This window comes from Protomyctophum bolini, assembly GCF_963924005.1.
Source record: "Protomyctophum bolini genome assembly, chromosome: 14".
NCBI lineage: Eukaryota > Metazoa > Chordata > Actinopteri > Myctophiformes > Myctophidae > Protomyctophum > Protomyctophum bolini.
In genome coordinates, this window is record NC_137875.1 from 15,144,624 (window position 1) to 15,163,427 (window position 18,804).

Consider the following 18,804-nt stretch of genomic DNA (forward strand, 5'->3'; position numbering starts at 1 on the left):
CTTTTGCAGTGAATCTTTGGCATGCTTCACACAGCCAGTGGTGGAAAGTAACTAAGCACATTTACTCAAGTACTGTACTTACTGTAAGTACAACTTTTGAAGTACTTTATCCCATTTAGACCTGAAGGTGCCCATGGACTACCGGCCTACTTGAGAAAGCTGCAACTTGAGAACCTAATACCGTTGTCAACTTGTCATAGCACCCGTTTTAACTGTCTGTTTGTGTCCCACATGGAGATCTCTGAAGAGGGCAAACTGACTGACTGTGAAAAGTGTATTGGTTAAGTAGGCTAATCAATTGTCAGGTGTGGGGTTGCCATGGCATTGGCAATCAATTGGCTGAGGCAGAGGCTGGAAATTGGACAGGTGGGGATTTAGGCTGATTAGGCCCACTGGCAGAGCCTGACCAGAACCAAGTTCGGGCACTGCACTCCCTGCAGGGGTGTGGAACGCGTGTGGCGAATATGAAGTCGGTTGGGCAAACGGTTTTCGAGTTACGTGCATTACAACCGTACACACACGCACGCAGACAGACGTGGCGCATTTATAGTAGTATTGTTTTCTGAATCCTAGTTTTCTATGTCAGTGGTGCTGGTGCTCAACCTTTTTCATGTCAAGATCCCCCAGAATTATCTGTATTTATCTGAAAATATGTTGACATATGACCCCCCAGAAGCAAGGATTTGAGTTATAAATGTTCGTTCTAATATATATTCAAAGATTTGCACCACATTTTCAAAGATTTTTCTAAAATAGCTGATCTACAAGCTCGTAGCACGGCACTTGGTGAGCTTGTAGATCTGCACTATGAGCTTGTAGATCTGCTATTTTTCAATAGCTAAAGTGTAACATAAACTTAAAATACCAAAAGGGGTTCCCGTCCAGAATGTCTATTTGAGGCAAGATGAAAGCCATCCTAACACGATGCAATGGTGTAAGCCTTTATTCAGTCTAAATAGCATGGAATTAGTAAATCACTTTTCCCCCAAAGATGACACAATCACATTTTGTATACACATGTTAGTCAAAGTCAACGGTTGTCCTCGGTTAGTATTCCCGTTTCACTTAATTCTCTTAAGTTGTGTGAAAATATTTCCAAACACGTCCCCAAAAGTTTGTATTGTCCTTACGTTATGAAAAACAGTGTTAATTTGTAACTTTTTCAATACTTTTAAATGTTGTAAAAACCACTGACAATAGAAATGCAAGTTGCAAAGACCCACACATTTCTGTTGGTAATTTTTTTCCAAACTTACAAACATAATTTTAAAACCATAGCAATCGCCTTAACATACAGTATATCGAACTGTCTGGTCCCTCTTAGACTTACAAAATCTTCATTTACAAATCATTTATTATAGCTTACAAGTGGAAAGACAGAAAAATGTAAACATTTCATTTTGGCAGATTTCCTCATCTAAACATGTTAAATAGATTAAAAAGTACCTTTTTATTTATTATCTTTCCTTGAGAAATATAATGAGACTGCAAATGTATGTAAACGGTGTTAAATCACACAAAGAAATAAACTACTGGCCAATGCTATAAATAGATTAATTAATTCAGTGGTTCTCAACCTTTTTCTGGACTAGGGCCCACTTAGAATCTTGGAAGGTACTCGCGACCCACCCATCCATCTGACCGCTTAACACGGCCGCATGTTTGTTTTTAAATAATCGTTTTGGAGTGTTTCGCCAATGGAGTGTTTCTCTATGCACAGCAGCCATTGTGGAGAACCCGTGCCCCTTCCCTACTTCCTTCACCAGGTCTTATCAGTTCCATTTATTGCAGCACAGTGGTTCTCAAATGTTTTAATGTCAAGGACCCCCACGAACTCTGAGAGTACAAACTACAAATTGGAAACTTTGAGACCCACTGGTGTAGCAGAGGGGGTGCATGTACGTTGTTTAGACATACTAACAGTCCGACAGGCATTAGTCCGAGAACAACGTCGCTCCCGACATGCATGACCGGTTAGAACTAACCCGTGACCCGTTAAAACTCACCCGTGGCTCCCGACATGCGTGGCAGGTTAAAACTAAACCGTGGCTTCCTGTGAGGTTAGGTTTACGGTTTTGGGTAAGGTGTCGGACTCATGACTGTAGGACTGTTAGTACGTCATAGCAGAGTGTTTCCAGTGAGTCGCCAGAGTCATTATTCCGTTGGTCCGACTCGCCCCATCACTAACCCTAACCGCAGGCAAAGCCGCGTTGTCAACTTGTCGGACTAATGCGCCCTTGGAATTATGAGCGGATCCCTCAGTAAGCCAACATGCACAATAGCATGAACAGAGTCTTAATTAGTATCGGTACACCTGTGAAGGATGTAGAGAAGAGGCCCAGAAGAGTTCTTTCCAATATGGCTGCTGACTGTGCATAGAGCCTATTATTTTGGGCCGGGGCCCACTTGCAAAATCCTCAGCCCACAGGTTGAGAGTCGCTGAACTAATGAAGGTGGACGTGTCATGTGTTGCATTCCATCAGGATGGGACGGCCTTGCCTTGAGGCCTTTATTGGTCATGCAAGTCCAACATCTGAGCGCAGAAACAGCCAGGGTCTGATCCTAACGTGAGACCCACACGTTTTGACCTGGGTTTTCACATCAATCATGCATGGATACCACTTGGGAGATGTTAGAGGAACGTATGAGAGGTCATTAATGCCTGTGGTTCTCAGGTTAGGATTCAACCCAAGTCCCTTTCAGTCCCTTTGCACAAACGGCAGCTTCTTACCGTTACGCTTTGACTTCCGATTTAAAAGGAGCGCACCTTCACCCATTCCAAAACCGTATCTTGATTGGTCCTCACTATTCTCTTTATAATAACGGCAGCGCTTCTGTCTACTTGTCGTGCCTCCACGGATTTTGTGGACAGTTCCGAAATCCGCCCGCTAATGACATCATCGGAAGGCAGGGTTGGTAAATTGCAAACATTTCCAATGGCTTCTATTTCAGCACGCTATAACTTTCCAGGAATGGAAAGGTTGTCGTTTCCAATGGCTTGGAAGTATCCCCATTGATGATTATCATTGGTAGGCAGGTTCACCAATAAGACGCAGAGTGAGTGAGTAGGCGTGCAATTGTGGCGTTTCATAGTGAGCATTAGTGAGGACCAATCATATGAGGGTACGGTTGCTCCTTCAATGGGTATAACCAGACAGTCGCCTCAAGAGGCGGTGAGAAAACGCGTAGCCCAGGCGTCTCTTCCGGGGGTTTTAAACGCCTGGGCTACGGGGTTTCTTTTGCTGCCTCTTAGATGCCACAGTCTGGTTATACCCCATATACAACAATCAATCAAAGTCTCATCAGCCACCCCGAATCTCCCCCACCCACCTATATAATCAATCAATCAACCGATCAATTGCTCAGATCGATGATGAGGTGCTCGTAGATCTGCGTCTTGCCCTTGAAGCTGGAGGCCAGCAGGAACTGCCGGTTGTCGATGGAGACGGGGGCGAAGGCGCGCGGCGCCTGGATGTTGACCTCCTGGAAGTGGACGAACTGGCCCTTCTTGGCGTCCCAGCGGTACACCTGTATGGGGCATTGGTGGGAAAAGCAGTACTCACATTTTGTACTTAAGTATAAAAGTATCAATACTGCACGTGTAGAATTACTATGTCGCGAGAAAAAGTCCCGGAATTCAGAGTACAAAAGTGTAACGAAAGAAAAACAGGTGTGCTTCCTCTGCAAACTGCCCTTGGTTGAGGCAGAAGGCTGTTTGCCCAAACGCGCCAGCGTTCTCAAACATGGGAAATTGCATCTGAGCTAGTTTTATTTTGTCGCTTTTTCCACTTAGTTGGTTTATGAGTTAAAAGTATTGGTATCAAAATGTACTGTATAAATGTAGTGTATACTAATGTAGCCTACTCAAATGTATATACAAATCTTTTGAAAATAGATTTTTCAAAAGATGCCTTGCGTTGCGATGCATTGTGAGCTTTGTAGATCGGCTATTTTCAAATGGCCGAAATGTACTGTATATAGAGCTGAAGTGGTTACTGTATGTTTTGTTGTAATAATCAAAATCTACAACAACGTAACTAGTAACTGAAGTTTTCAAATAAATCTAGTGGAGTAAAAGTACAATATTTGCCTCCGAGAGTAGCAGTAAAAGTACTTGGCAATTGGAAATACTCAAGTAAAGTACAAATAACCTCAATTGTACAGTACTCTAGTAAATGTACTTAGCCCATTTTGGACGGGAACCCCTTTTGGTGTTTTTAGCAGTATGCTATACATTAGCTATTGAAAAATAGCAGATCTACAAGCTCATAGCGCGGCACTGAGTGCCGCGCTACGAGTTTGTAGGTCTGCTATTTTTGAAAAATCGTGAAAATGTGCCTCAAATCATTGAATATATACATATATATTTTGAGTTTTTAACTCAAATCTTTGCTTCTGGGGGGGGGTCCCTGGAACGACATATTTTCTGATGGGCGTCGGCGGCCAATTACATTACACGTCGGGGTCCTTGACATGGAAAGGTTGAGGACCATGCACTGACACAGAAACATAGGTTTTTCAGAAAACTGTCGTGATTTTGAAGACATTTTTTTAATTTCGACTATCTATACTTTCGATCTATACTTTCCAACCACTGCACCTGTGTGAAGGAGTAGTCGCTCCCCAGGATGGCGTACTGCCAGCTGCCCACGGTGAACGGCTGGAAGACCATGGAGCCGCGCGACGGCATGGTCTGCAGCTCGCGGAACAGCGCGCCGTCCCAGCGCATCACCTTGGAGTCGCCGATGAAGCGCGTCAGGCAGATGTACAGCTCGCCCTTGGCCTGGAAGTGCTTGACGGCGTACACGTCCTCCATCTCGGGGATGTCGGTGCGCCGGTCGAACAGCTTGGTGGCTGTTAATAATAGAGCGCCAAAGTCTGACATCAATATTGATAGAGGGACGCTATAGCACAGGTTTGTGTATTTTTATTTATTTTTTATTATGATGATCCCCATAGGCTAGGGGGATCTTAGATCGCCTCATATAAGAACTGTGTTTGAAAAATAAACAAATCATCCCAGCGGTTTCACTCATACTGTATGAAGAATCAACTGACTGCGAGAAAACGCTAATGTTACTGCTGCCGAATTAGTTACATTTTCGCTAGAAACAGACTATCAAAAATGAGTAAACGATACAGAGACACCTCCCTGACAATATCACCGAGACCACAATTCTGGACTAAACAATTGTTATTATGATATGATTTTAAGATGACTCAATGTTATTCTCCATAGAGACATTACTTCCGCAAACAAAACAAATAATTTAAAACAAAACGTGCTACTTGATAGAGGAATCGAAAAGGTAACCGGTAGAAAATTGGCAAAAAAAAAGAATAACGGCTGAGAACTCCCTCCTCACTGGCCTACCGGCATGTGCACTAAGCCTCTCCAACTGATCCAAAATGCTGCAGCTCGCTTGGTCTTCAACCAGCCAAAAGTCTCACACGTCTCCCCCTTCTCCGCTCCCTCCATTGGCTCCCGGTCGCTGCCCGCACAGAATACAAAACTCTGATGCTGGCATTCAAAGCAACCAAAGGTATGGCTCCCCCATATCTTGCAAGTATGATCGAACCCTACAAACCCTCCCGTGCACTCAGATCAGCCAACGCAGGGAAGCTGGAAGTACCTTCACTAAAACGCTGGGGCAACGCTCCACACGTCCCAAACTCTTCTCTCTTCTGGCTCCAAAACTATGGAATGCACTCTTCCGTCGTAGTCTGAAAACCCACCTTTTCAGACTCCATCATGGCCCGTAGCATTTACCCTAGCCCCTTAGATAGAACTTTATGTACAATTAGATAGCATTTCACACTAGAATTGCATTTTAGTCATAGCACTTTATAGTATATAGTGTAGTTTCACTATATAGATATTCCACTGTTACGTTGTATGTGATATATTGCCATGCTTTTTAGTTCTTGCTTATTGTAAATCGCTCTGAATTAAGAGCGTCTGCCAAATGCCTACATTTTAAATTGTAAGAAAAGACTGGAACAGATTGGAACAGACTGCCAGTCACTGGCAGCTGGCCAGTGACATCCATAGGTACATTTCTGGAAGGAACAAAATGTACTGTACTGTACCTTTGTTCCACTGGTAGATGACGGGCCGCTGCGAGCTGCTGGACAGTATGAGGTGTGGTTTGGAGGAGATCTCCATGTACTCCACGTCTGTGTCGCGGTACCACGGGTGCAGCGACTGGTGCGAGTAGAACCCGTTACCGTTCCACTTGTAGATGGTGGACGAACCGGCCTTTTGGAGGTAAGCAGGGATTTAGAATGGGAATCAAACTCGGGAATCAGTATTAATGTCACATCACAGGTTTACAGGTGTGTAAAGAGGTGTTTGAAGAGTATTTTATAAGCGGAGTAAAAAAGAATAAAATCAAAGATACCGTATACTGTATACACATACTGTAATATAGCATAAAAGAAAATCTTCCATAACATAAAAATGAAAACCTAGAAGGAACAATTATTTTTGATGGTACAATTATAGTGAGAGTTTGACAATTATAACGACTGATTTGTTTACTAGGCGATAGATCCTTCTACGTGGCAGCCCCTGCCCTCTGGAACTCTCTCCCCTTGGAGATCCGCCAGACTCCCACATTGAACTCTTTCAAGTCTGCACTGAAGAGACATCTGTTCACTTTGGCTTTTGGCAACTAGTTTTGTTTTTTGTCTTGTTAAGCGTCCTTGGGTTTTTTGAAAGGCGCTATATAAATCCAAGTTATTATTATTATTATTATTACTGTTGAGTGATAAAAACAATGTTGCACATTGAGCTAGCAGACAGATAGAGTAGATACCTTGGAGCTGTCGGCGATGACGAAGAATGTCTCTCCGTCGATGCGGAACGTCTCCACGTCGTTGGGCTTGCGTATCTTCAGGACGTCGATGTCCTGGATCTTGATGAACTTGTTGGCGGAGATGTCGCGCTTGAAGATGTGCGAGCCGCCGAACAGCTGCGCCACGATGATGAACAGCTGGTTGTCGATGACCAGCGGCTTGCACACCACTGTCGACGTGCCTGGACAGAGACGGAGACAGTTACTACTACTCCTTGTCCCTCATTGTATGTGTGGGTGCGAGTGGGTCTTTTCTAGACAGTGCGAGTGGGTCTTTTGTAGACTCTGTCTGTCTGTCTGTCTGTCCCATAGTTTGTGCGCATAACACCTTATTTTGACATGGATTATCTTAAATATCACTCCGTCCCAACTTCCATATAACACCCTTTGCAACCTGTTGCGAATGCTGTGGAGACGACGTGTGCTTACTGTCGATATCATCGTAGTTCCGGAACACCATCTCCACGTGATCCCACTCCAGAAAACTGCACTTCCCGATGAAGGGCTGAGCGAACACCACGTACTGGTCACTGCCGAAGGTAAAGGCCTCCACCGAGAGGGACTTGAAGACCAGAGACTGGTAGGAGGCAAACTCTGGTGGACAGAAAATACCAAGAGTTTGAGAGCTACTTTGGAAAAACAAAGATGAAGTCTTCATCGTCGAAAATAGCTAATCTACAAGCATGCAAGATGCAACGTGACACAACATAACGCGTAGATCTGCTTTTTTTGCATAATCTTTGGCCCACAGAATAAGGACGTTCAGTTCAAGTGTGACACGGCCAAGAGAGTAGATTAATCATTTAGGCCTTAAAAATGTCTTCTAAATCCTGACAGTTTTCTGAAAAACCCATGTTTCTAGGTCAGTCGTTCTCAAACATTTTCATGTCAAGGACCCCCAAGATTCTATGTAATTGGTCACCGACCCCCATCTGAATATATGTTGTTCCCCAAAAGCAAAGATTTTAGTTAAAAACGTTCTCTCTGAAAGAATATATATTCAAAGATTGGCACTACATTTTCATGATTTTTCAAAAATAGCAGACCTACAAGCTCTACAGTCTACAAGATCTGCTATTTTCCAATAGCTAAAGTATACCATAATGCTTAAAAAAGGTTGGCAAAAGGGCAGTGCAGTTTGCATGTTCTCCCCATGTCTCCTAGGGTAGGTATATACCCTCACAAAAAACATGCAGTAATCCTGGTCTCTAAAACGGCCTCCTCCTGGCCAGCTTGATGGAGGGGAAAGGAACTGGTTGGAATAACGTGTTCCTCCCACGTGTTACGTCCAACCGGGGAAACCCCCTGTCAGGTGAAAATTAAGAAGCGGCTTGGACTCCTCATGCAGTGAAGGAACCATGAGGTCAGTCCGTTGCTCTCCCCAGGTGGCAGAGGGAGTGTAGCACCCAGGATTACATTCGATAATTAACACTGGGTTAACGGTGATAAAAATGTATATATAAAATAAAGTGGATTAAAAAGATATATGTGTGCATGCAGGTTTATAATTAAAGTAATCCCTTGCCACAATGTGCCATGTTAAGTCCTTTACCTGTGCTATATGTTATGACATAGACAAATGTTTCCATCACCCTGTACTGTCTCTTTAAATTTGGAGAGAGAGGGGAACAATGTTTGGGGTGTGGCAGGAAGACCAATATGTAGTTTATTGTGTGGACAGTGGACTATTACTATTATCAGTTAATGAGAGTGTTGAATTGACCAAAGCACATATGGGCCCATACCTAGTTGAACACAGCCATCCAAACTGTTAGGAGGAGTGGGCTACTATTGAACAGGAACGTAGGAAGCAGTTGAGTGTTCAGTGTCTTGCTCAAGGACACGTCAACATGCTGGAAGGAGTTAGGTTTGAATCAACCCAAGGTTCTGGGACTGTCATCATAGAATTCACTGTGGAACCGTATCTGCTGGAAGGTCTGGATTTAATGGTGAGACTAAACCGTAAACCTTTCATTATTTTTCCATTGCAATGCATTTTGTGGCTTTGTCATATTCAGTATTTTGAAGAGGGATTAAGTTATAAAGGGATAAAGGTACACATTGTGAGCTTGTAGATCGGCTATTTTCACAATTGTTTCACAACAGGACTTTTCAGTGGTTCATTTGTGCACTTGTGGGTCGCGGGGAGTCGGAAGACCCCAAATGTATCTTTTGGCTCTTGAGCTGAACCGATTGGAAACTGTACAGTACAGTAGAGCACTAGGACCTGAGATTGTCAAATGCTGCATACAGTTGACGGCAAGCCATCAGACTGTCTCGTCAATTCCTCTAGCACAGGGGTTCCCAAACTGTGGTGCGCGACCCCTTCTAGGGGGTGCGTGACATGAAAAGGCTATGGTGCCATGGTTTTATTTTAAATATGAACATATTATGCCATATTATGCAGAATATATGCCATATTCAGGTTCATATGTGTGCTGTGCATATATGTGGATATATGCACATATGTGGATATAGGCGATATATGTCTCTATATAGCTTATGCGGCATATGCAGGTGGCCAATTTCAAATAATATGTCACATAATATGTTGCACATATAAAAATGTATGTGTTCATATATTTCATTTGCTTGTGGGTGCGTCAGCTACTGTAGGTCAGGAGGCAACGGGGGTGCACGGCCAAAATGGTTTTGGAACCACTGCTCTATAGCACAACACCACGATCATGTAAAGACAACCTGTTTTCATTCCACAGCAGGTATTGCCCATTTGCAGTTTTCAGTAAAGAAATGTCCTGCTGCCTCTTGCATTATGTGCTAATTCAAAACAGGTGGCATCTAACGAGCACTTCCAAACTCCAGCACTTGAAAAAATAATCACCTGCAAGGACACAAAGTAGCCCATAACATGTCTGCAGTGGATTTTTATGAAACAAACACTTTGAGGATAGAAAGAGAATAATTCAAGCTTTCCGTACAGCTGCAATGTTGGTGAGTTTGACGTTGTTTAATACCATTAGATAGGACTTTTCTGTTTGGATGAATGGGCTGCCATTGGAAGTTGCACCTAGGTAGCACCTTGTCATTAACTTATATGGTAAGATGGCCGCGGTCTGCATATGGAGAATAGTGCTCGATATTCTTGGTTTTGTGGTTTCATAACCTACACCACGTCACATCTCCTACTGTAGCCTATTTATAGTCCGGGGATATTTATAAAATCTGGGAATACATTTCTTACCAAAAATGTTTTCACCAATGTGTTTGGAAAGGTGTCTACTAACATATCCCACATAAGCCACATTGGTTTATATTCAACCACCCTAGGGGAGTTTTTGACAGCTGCTGAAAGTTGGGGTACCATACAACCATAGGCCTAAGGCAAAATGTTAACTAAATTGCATTATGCTTTAAGTAGCATGTGACATGTCAAACTAGGGGGTTTTCATCATTCTGAATCCATTCCAAGCATTAGTTTTGCACAAAAAACACTCCTTGGGCTAAAAATGGCCATAGCCGTCATCACAAATGTGATGACTATTAGTGTAGACAAGCTGTTGTTACCACCAGGCAGATGGTACTATAGGGCCTCTTTTCCACCGGGGGTTGAACTGTTTCAGTTATTTCTTTCCAGTTTAATATTGAACAGAGTGTTTCCACTGAACATGAATTGGTTCAGAACCCTAAAAATTGGTTCGGAACTGGAACAAAAAGAATGGCCACCGGTACTGTGAAAAGCACCACAGTTCTGAGAATATAGAACGGAACCAGTCCAGTTCTAGAACCAAAGTTCTTTTGGTGGAAAAGGGGCCTACAGTATATGAGTTGTACCGAGCTCAATGCACAGTGGGGATCAGGCAGTATACATTGTGGTGGTCACCTGTGGTGATGCAGTCAAAGGACAAGGGCACCAGGTCGTTGATCTTCTTGTCCAGGTGGGAGGCCGGCCCCCCCTTGCAGAAGATCTGGTCCACGGTGGCGTTGGTCAGGTACATCCACTCCACCAGCCACTTCAGCTTACAGTCACATGTGAACTGATTGCCCCGCAGGTCGCTGACAACAAGACAACACAAGCTTTATTCAAAACCCACTAAGACCTGAGGACTATTATAAAAACAAAATGTCTTCTAAATTTCTAAAATGTTTTCTGAGAAAAATGTAGACCTATGATGCTACTGTATATCAGCAGTTCTCAAACCACTGCCTAAAGCTTTTATGTATACTGTATTTGGCCACGCATCTCTATCTAAAAATGTTTTATTCCAGGGACCCCCAGGAGCAAAACATCGCAGATCTACAAGCTCATAATGCGGCACAAAGTACACTATTAGCTTGTTTAACTGCCATTTCTGAATAGCTGAAGTGTAAAATAATGGTTAAAGTGAATTAAAATGATTGCTATATTAACTAATTTTGCTGGTGTCCCCTCCCCATACTTTGAGAACATTCCCATGTATTTGAACAACAGTTCAAATGTATCGACGCAGGATAAAACTCCATATTGACATTACTACAGTGAGTCAGGGGAATTTTAAAGTCTAATAAACCTAACAAAGTAAAAAACGAAATACAAAAAATAAAACAGGAACAGTTCTAGCGAGAACTTCCGTCGTAATCTTTTTAAGAACTCCATAGTGAAATTAAAGAAGGCTTTTTGAGTCTGTTCTGAAGGTAATTCCAAGCCCAGGGGGCCAAAATAAAATGGAGTAATACAAATAAAAGTAAATAATCTGAGCGCGTAAATCCTGGCTATCCTGCACTGTATAATGTGGCTCAGTAGGTTCTCAAAGTAGTGGAGTCCGGGGGGTAGTTTAATATCTGAAGTTGTCTGTTGGCCTACTTTTAAACAATAGACCTCGCCGAACAGGCCTCAGTGTCTACTGTTGTCTTGTCTCTCATCATCATGTTGTTGTTGGTGTTGTGTTCCATCGTACGGTATGTGTTGTTTTCTTCATAATGTACAGTACAGTACAGTACAGTGCTGTCCAGAGTATGTGCTGTTTTCTTCATAATGTACAGTACAGTGCAGTGCTGTCCAGAGTATGTGCTGTTTTCTTCATAATGTACAGTACAGTGCTGTCCTTGTATGTGCTGTTTTCTTTATAATGTACAGTGCAGTGCTGTGCTGTTTTCTTCATAATGTACAGTACAGTGCTGTCCAGAGTATGTGCTGTTTTCTTCATAATGTACAGTAAAGTGCAGTGCTGTTTTCTTCATAATGTACAGTACAGTGCAGTGCTGTCCAGAGGAATTTCCCCTGCTTGAGGGGAAAGTAAGGGTCCGTGTGACGTTTGTCAGGCCTCCGTGTGGTTACTATAGCATCCAGATCTGCATTCATTCATTCAACCAGATTGCTTCCATTGATTTATGCCTCTCTCTCATTTCATGTATAGCAGCGTGAATATAATTATACCTTAGTGCTCTCTATAAATGTAACAAATTGTTGCTGCCGGACGGAAACCTTGTAGGATCTTTCTTTCCCCCTTTTTTGTAAGCATTTTTTAAGCATAACGCCCTTTTCTCCCAATTCCTTCTGAGTATTTATTTAATGTTTGTTATGGTTCATTATTATGGTGGTAATTGGTTAAGATGGGAATAATTGTAATAGTGTGGAAATGTTGGTTTTATGTTGATGGCATGCATTATAATTTGTTTGAGGTATTGAATGGAGGTGAATGGAGTATGTTGGAGAGTGAGAGAGGCTGATCGTTGGCAGTGATAAGTGAATGATTGAATGCAGACTCTGCTGTGAGATTGACAGGTCCCTGCCCGGACCTGCCCCTCCTTCCTGATTGGGTGTCCTCGCCAACACCCTAATCCCAGTTGGCTGGGCCCAGAGTGTACAGTAGGAGAGTCGAGACATGCTGGGCTGGGCTTTAGTTCCAAACATTGCTCCTATGGCTGCAGCAGAGACTTATTGGTTCCTCTTGTCCTCCACCCTTTGCATGCCTTTTTGTTTGCCTTAGTTTGTTTGTGCCTTTGAATTCGATTCCCTTCTGTTTCTAGTGAATTGTGTCTTAGTTGTAAATTGCCTTTCGTTACTTCCCAGCCAATTTGTTTAGTTAAACTTTATATATATATAGTATATCAGTTTGTTCTGCTTTAACACTAAACCCTCAGTTTGTTATTAATGGCTTTGTATAGGAAGGGTGTGGGGCAGCTACAGTGAATATCAAATATCTAAATACTGAATCGAGCAACGTAAAAACTGTCTGAGGTGTTCGCATAATCCCGAGTAGACGATGAAATGACCAAAAGTTTTTTTGAAAGTGAAATATCCCTTTTAACCGTGTGAGCAGCCCACCCACACATTATTCACCATGGATGGCTGCTAGTCCATATATAGCTACACTACTCTGCCCTATGCATACATTATGCAACACCATGGTGCACTCCATCACCGTCCCACCACCGTCCCACTGGAACATGGCCGTTATTGCAGTGGTGCTCAGACCATTTTCATATCAAAGAGCCCAAATTGATACGCATTTTGGTCCCACAAATTCAGTACAAAATCAATTTGTGCAAAAGTCTAACAGAACATTTGGCTGTTTAATTGCTGCATGTGCTGTTAAAAATGTTAATGCTCGGATGGCGTGCAGGTGTAAAGTGCCTATAGTGCCGACCACAACAAGTCTAGGTAGGGGTTAGCATCTATATGAACACAACTGGCCCATGCTAGCCCGGGGGGAGAGAAGCCAGGAGGGGACGATGGTCTTTGTCCCCGCACGTACTGCTACGGGCTGGGGCGGCACCACCCGTCAGTGGGGAACACACTGAACGGGAGGAGTGGGAACCCGCTGGAACCCCCTGGGGGTCCCTGGACCCCACTTTGAGAACCACTATGGTAGTAGCCTCGGATCGATACTGTTTCTGATCTGGTCGGAGCAGAAATATCAGGCAGCCGGAACCAACGGCCCGGAAGTTCCGGTTGCCGTACACCTCCAAAATGATTGCCCTAGTTTAAAATGTGTTTAGTTTGGCATAATCGTTTTGTTTCTTTTGTTATAATAGTCGTTTTGGTATGCATGATTAGCGAGACTAAACTAATTGATTCGCACGGGCAAGCGAGTACCTGGCTTTCCTCAGCGGTGGAAAGGCTGGCACCTCAAGGTTACTGTGGCAGTGGTAGACTAGAAGATACAACACTCATATAGTACTCACACTTTGGTCAAAGCCTCAAGACCCTTGAACACATCTTTGGGCAGAGTCTCCAGATTGTTGTAGGCCAGACTCCTGCCAATGACATGGAAACAAACATGATAATGTTACATGATATACTGTACTGTAAAAACGTATAACACAAGCAGGATCGAGTGTTTACTGAGACTAGGCATCCTATTTTCGCCAGTGCCTTACCCCTTATCGCTATAAATCCCTATCCCTTTTTTTTTACTATTTTGAAAAACATTTTTGAATAGTTCACCCGTGTTTAGTAATAGGGATTTTTTTCCCACTGGACCATTATCACATAGAATGGGTGCTCCATTATTGTTTTTTAGGAATATTTTTTAAATAATAACCATTTTTCACCTATTTTGCCCCCTTATGGTACCCTTATGAAGAAGGGTACCTCAATTTGGCATGTATTGCTGTACTTCGATGGAATATTTTACATTGGGTAAAATATACCCGAGTTCAATGCCCGTCACCGATAACGTTTGCATGTCTGCATGTATTGCTGTACAATATATTTTAAGTTTTCACACTCATGATGAGACTGTACATGACGAAACCATTCACAAAGTCAGTCTAATGTTTAACGACGGTGTGATCTAGTCGAGACGGGTGAGTGTGCACACTGTAGCTCCCTTCTATTACAGTGTGGCATCCAAACAAAGTCACGTTTCCATCACACAGCTCGGCGGTGTGCCTGACATGTTATTTCGTTTGGTTGCCACCAGAAGGGAGCCTCAGTGTGCAAACTTATCTTTGATCTGTGTTCTTTTCTAATTCAGCACCTGCCTTTTAAATGGTACATGTACTACATGTGGATGTGCATGGGCTACTTTTGAATGATCCACGTGATCAGTTGTACATGTAGTAAAATAATGTACTGCCTGGAGACTGGACGTAAACAACATGCCACCATGAGTACAGTACCTAACCTTTTAAAATGAGCTACCACTTAACTGGAGTGCACGATGTACGCACATGTCTCAAGCATCTTGGGCGCACTCCAATACTCGGACACAAATTGTGTCCATGTCACCCACACCCAGTAATACACTGCATCACCTTCATTGATGTAGGAATACCGCTGTTCACAGACTTCGCACTCGTACTAATTGTACAGTTTGTCATTTAAAACAAACATTCGGCTAATAAACATACAAAACCAGAGGAATTAAATGTGATTTGCGGTTTGAAACGTGGAATGCGAGCATGGGAGTGTTTCCTTGTACGGTTAAATAACAGCAGTGCCGTTCTTCTGGAGCTCGTATTGTTGTCACCCTGGAGATTGGAGGCTGGAAAATTGCTTATTGCGAGTTTGAGGGAAACAGCATGGTTATTCTTAGCTCTGTGTCTACCTCAGCCATGCTAACGGCTTTCTCTGCCTAAGTACAGGGAAGGAACAGCTGAGTTTATGCCTGATAAGAAAGCCATGAAGCATGCATTGGCACAAGAGCAAATACGAACAATCCTGTGTTAATTAAACTGTGAGAGTACAGGCATGTGTAAAAGTAGGCCTTCTCATGCATTGTGTAATTTTTGAACATGAAATGTTGTATGTTCCCTTCAAATATTCATACCATAAAGTTTCTATAGCGGACACAGCGTTTGCTCTGACAGATCATAATGTAATGTAACTTTTACATAACAGAACTTTTCAGTGGAATTCTTGCCTCGAGGTTTGCCTGCACAGTAAACTTGTCGGTATATCATTCAACTCTTGATGAGAGTGAACAATTGTTCCATTTGTATCCTCTCCGAGTTAAATTAACATTCAGGATTTCACACTGCGGAGGTCCCATTTGTAAACAAAGGAAGACCAACTGCCCAGATGTCACAACTAATAACATGAAGTAAAGTTTACTGTAAGATCAATTTCAGCACTGCATGCTGGAACATACAGTACAGAGCTCATGCATAAAAAAATAAAATAACAGCATTTATACAGGTATAGATATACAGGTATTACCTGTATATATACCAGGTTTCTGCTGTTCACAAGGACAGTATCAGGCCTGTCATTTTCTAGTTAATAGACGAGTACTTACAGGTGTACTAATGTTTTCAGACCCCGGAAAGCATGTGGTGATATCGACGTGATTTGGTTGTTTTCAATGAAGCTGAAAATGACATACAATAGAAAGACAACATGTTGTAATGTTATCCATTTGCCATTATTCACTGGAACGATAAAATTCAGGATAATCTTACAGTGGAGCAATAAGGAATCGTCATAATATGACTTCAAATCAGCATCACCGTTATTTCGAACTTTCGCCTCAATTATGATTAATGAACGATTCTTAAAAATCACACTGGTGTGAAGTGAGGGGCGCTCAATCTTATCATCGTACATCATCATGACGTAAAATTGTCCATTCATTGTCAAAGGGAATTTAATGTTTGTGTAGGACAAAGTTTGTGCACAAACACCAAAAGCTGGACATAGGAGAAAAATATATTACACAACGCGGTATAATGCAGGGCTTAACTGGTTAATCAGACTAACCGATTTAGTGTATTATAAAATATCAATTACACTTTTTCCATGTTGATTCGTTGATATATATATCACAAGAAAAACATGCTTCGATCGACTAGTGTCACTAGTCGATTAACCTTCATGAGCTAAATGTATTCAGTGTAAATATCAGTTTTGATATATTTTGGGTCAATTGCCCAGCCCTAACGATATAAATTCATTTTACTCACAGATATTCCAGGTGCGGCAGACCCAGGAATGCATCCTCACTGATGGACTCAAAGGTGTTGGCTGTAAAAAGACTAGGAGAGGAACAGTGCTGGTCAAAGATTCATAAGAATGATGAACGTGCATAAGTGCATTATTCTAATGTATTTATAATATATTGTCCTATACGCAAACCTTAAACTCCATAGCGAACGATTAACGTCATAACTGCCCTAAGCAAACATTAAACTCCATAGACTTTGCTGGCAAACGATTTGACAAACATTACAAAACTCATTGACTTGGCCTGCCATATGACGTATAAGCTTCAAAAGTCATGTATTGGACGCGCTATATTATATTAGCGACCCTCAGAAACAGATCAAGGAACCCGACCATTCGAAAACGTCCCCTCATCATGGATACTAATCCTATTATCAGATCAGCTGTGATTTTAATATAAATATAGATTGGACACTGGACTCATCACATCAGTATATGAGTGAGTGAGCATGGTGTGTTTTGCTTTGAACTGAACTGAGGGAGGGACACATGCAGTGACTCAGTCCAAATGAGATAGATGTTCATGGGGGAATCCCTCCATGGCACACATGCAGGGAATTCCCCCACAACAACATTTTATTAACCCGTACATGTCATAGAAACTGCCTTTTGACAGCACTATAGGCACTCTGATCCTGGGGTATAGAACATTATCTCAAACCTGCAAAAGAAACTGTCTTATTTTTTATTTATATATATTATATATAAGCTATTTTAAGTAGGCCTAATTATACCCAAACATAATTCACCAATTTTAGATTGTATCATATCATGCAGGTTAGGCTATATAGACATGATCAAGGTGATCTTCTCCAGCATCAATGGGAGCAGATAACTAAACATGGCGTTGATGATGATGATGATGATCACCTCACACAGAACCACAGGGTCTGACAGAGAGAGAGAGAGAGAGAGAGAGAGAGAGAGAGAATGTTGCTCACAGGAGATGCAGAGCTGGCGTGTGGATGAAACTCTCTTTAGGGATTTCACTGAATCCAGACTTCACGAATGATCTGTGGGGGAAACACACGTATTTACGGAAGGCAGTTATACCTATGAGAACTGTTCTGATACAAACAAACAACCATTCTATTATAGCCGATTATGTATTGTTAATAATATCGCCAGCAAGAATTTAGAAACGCATGCAGAGTGCTGCTATTATATATAGGCAGCTGATCATGTGCTGATGCTGCCGTATCAAGGCTACGTTACGTTTTTGTAATTCCAAAAACAACACAGCCCTAACTAACATGCAGTGATAATAAGACCACCACGACATAATTTAAAGCTTATTTATCATCGTCATCGTGGACTTACAGTGATATGACATCGGGAGGGAAGCTGCGGGGAATGAGCACTGCGCTCTCGCACAGCGCGTTATCTTTGGTGCACGAACACGACGAGGGACAGCGCGGCGGCCGCGGTCTCTTCCCTCCGTCCACGGTGCCATGGTGGAGCAGGACCAGCGACAACACGCACAGTATGCCGCCGGAGGACAGCAAGCCTCTGCTGGGATGCATGCTCAATCCGTGGATGAATGGATGGATGGATGGATGGAACCGCAGTGGTCACTCACGACCGCTGCGCTTCGAATGCGCCCTGCTGTGTGTCTGTGTGTGCGTGGTGGTCCTCCGAACCATGGACCACCAAAACCAGGGTCCCTGGTCTGCTGTGGCCGGTCCCGCGCTGTAATGTCGTGTAATGTCCTCCTGTCCTTTAGTCTCCTGTCCTGTCCTCTCCTGGACTGGACACTCGTAATCTAAAAATGTGGGCTAGTCCTGTCCTGTCCTGTCCTGTCCTGGAGGCCAGCAGATCTTCGTTATGAACAATGCTTGTTTATTGCCGTGCGGGTGACATAGGCTACCACTGCCTGCATGAATGCATGGGGGATGATTTCATCCACTCGACTGATCACCACCAGCCCCGAGTCGACTCGACGGACGGTCCGTATTATGTTGTTGTTATATTAGCCTGTTGCAAAGACGCTGCAAAAAAAAAAAAAAAGCTCGGGGAAAAAAAAGGCAAAAATTCAAATGAAAATGTGCGCTGTAATGAAAC

The 18,804-nt window shown here is 42.8% G+C and overlaps 1 protein-coding gene across 1 annotated transcript; it reads right to left on the bottom strand.

Annotated features, from left to right (window-relative positions):
* Positions 1-955: 955 nt before the first annotated feature.
* LOC308328593 (leucine-rich glioma-inactivated protein 1-like) lies at positions 956-18,494 on the bottom strand. The gene is made up of 11 exons (XM_080782541.1): positions 18,064-18,494; positions 17,685-17,756; positions 16,704-16,775; positions 16,040-16,111; positions 13,983-14,054; positions 10,699-10,871; positions 7,287-7,451; positions 6,819-7,039; positions 6,091-6,259; positions 4,601-4,854; positions 956-3,528 (listed from the first exon to the last, which is right to left on the bottom strand). The coding sequence occupies exons 1-11, from the start codon at positions 18,264-18,266 to the stop codon at positions 3,355-3,357; spliced, it is 1,647 nt and encodes a 548-aa protein (XP_080638667.1). The 5' UTR covers positions 18,267-18,494; the 3' UTR covers positions 956-3,354.
* Positions 18,495-18,804: the final 310 nt, after the last annotated feature.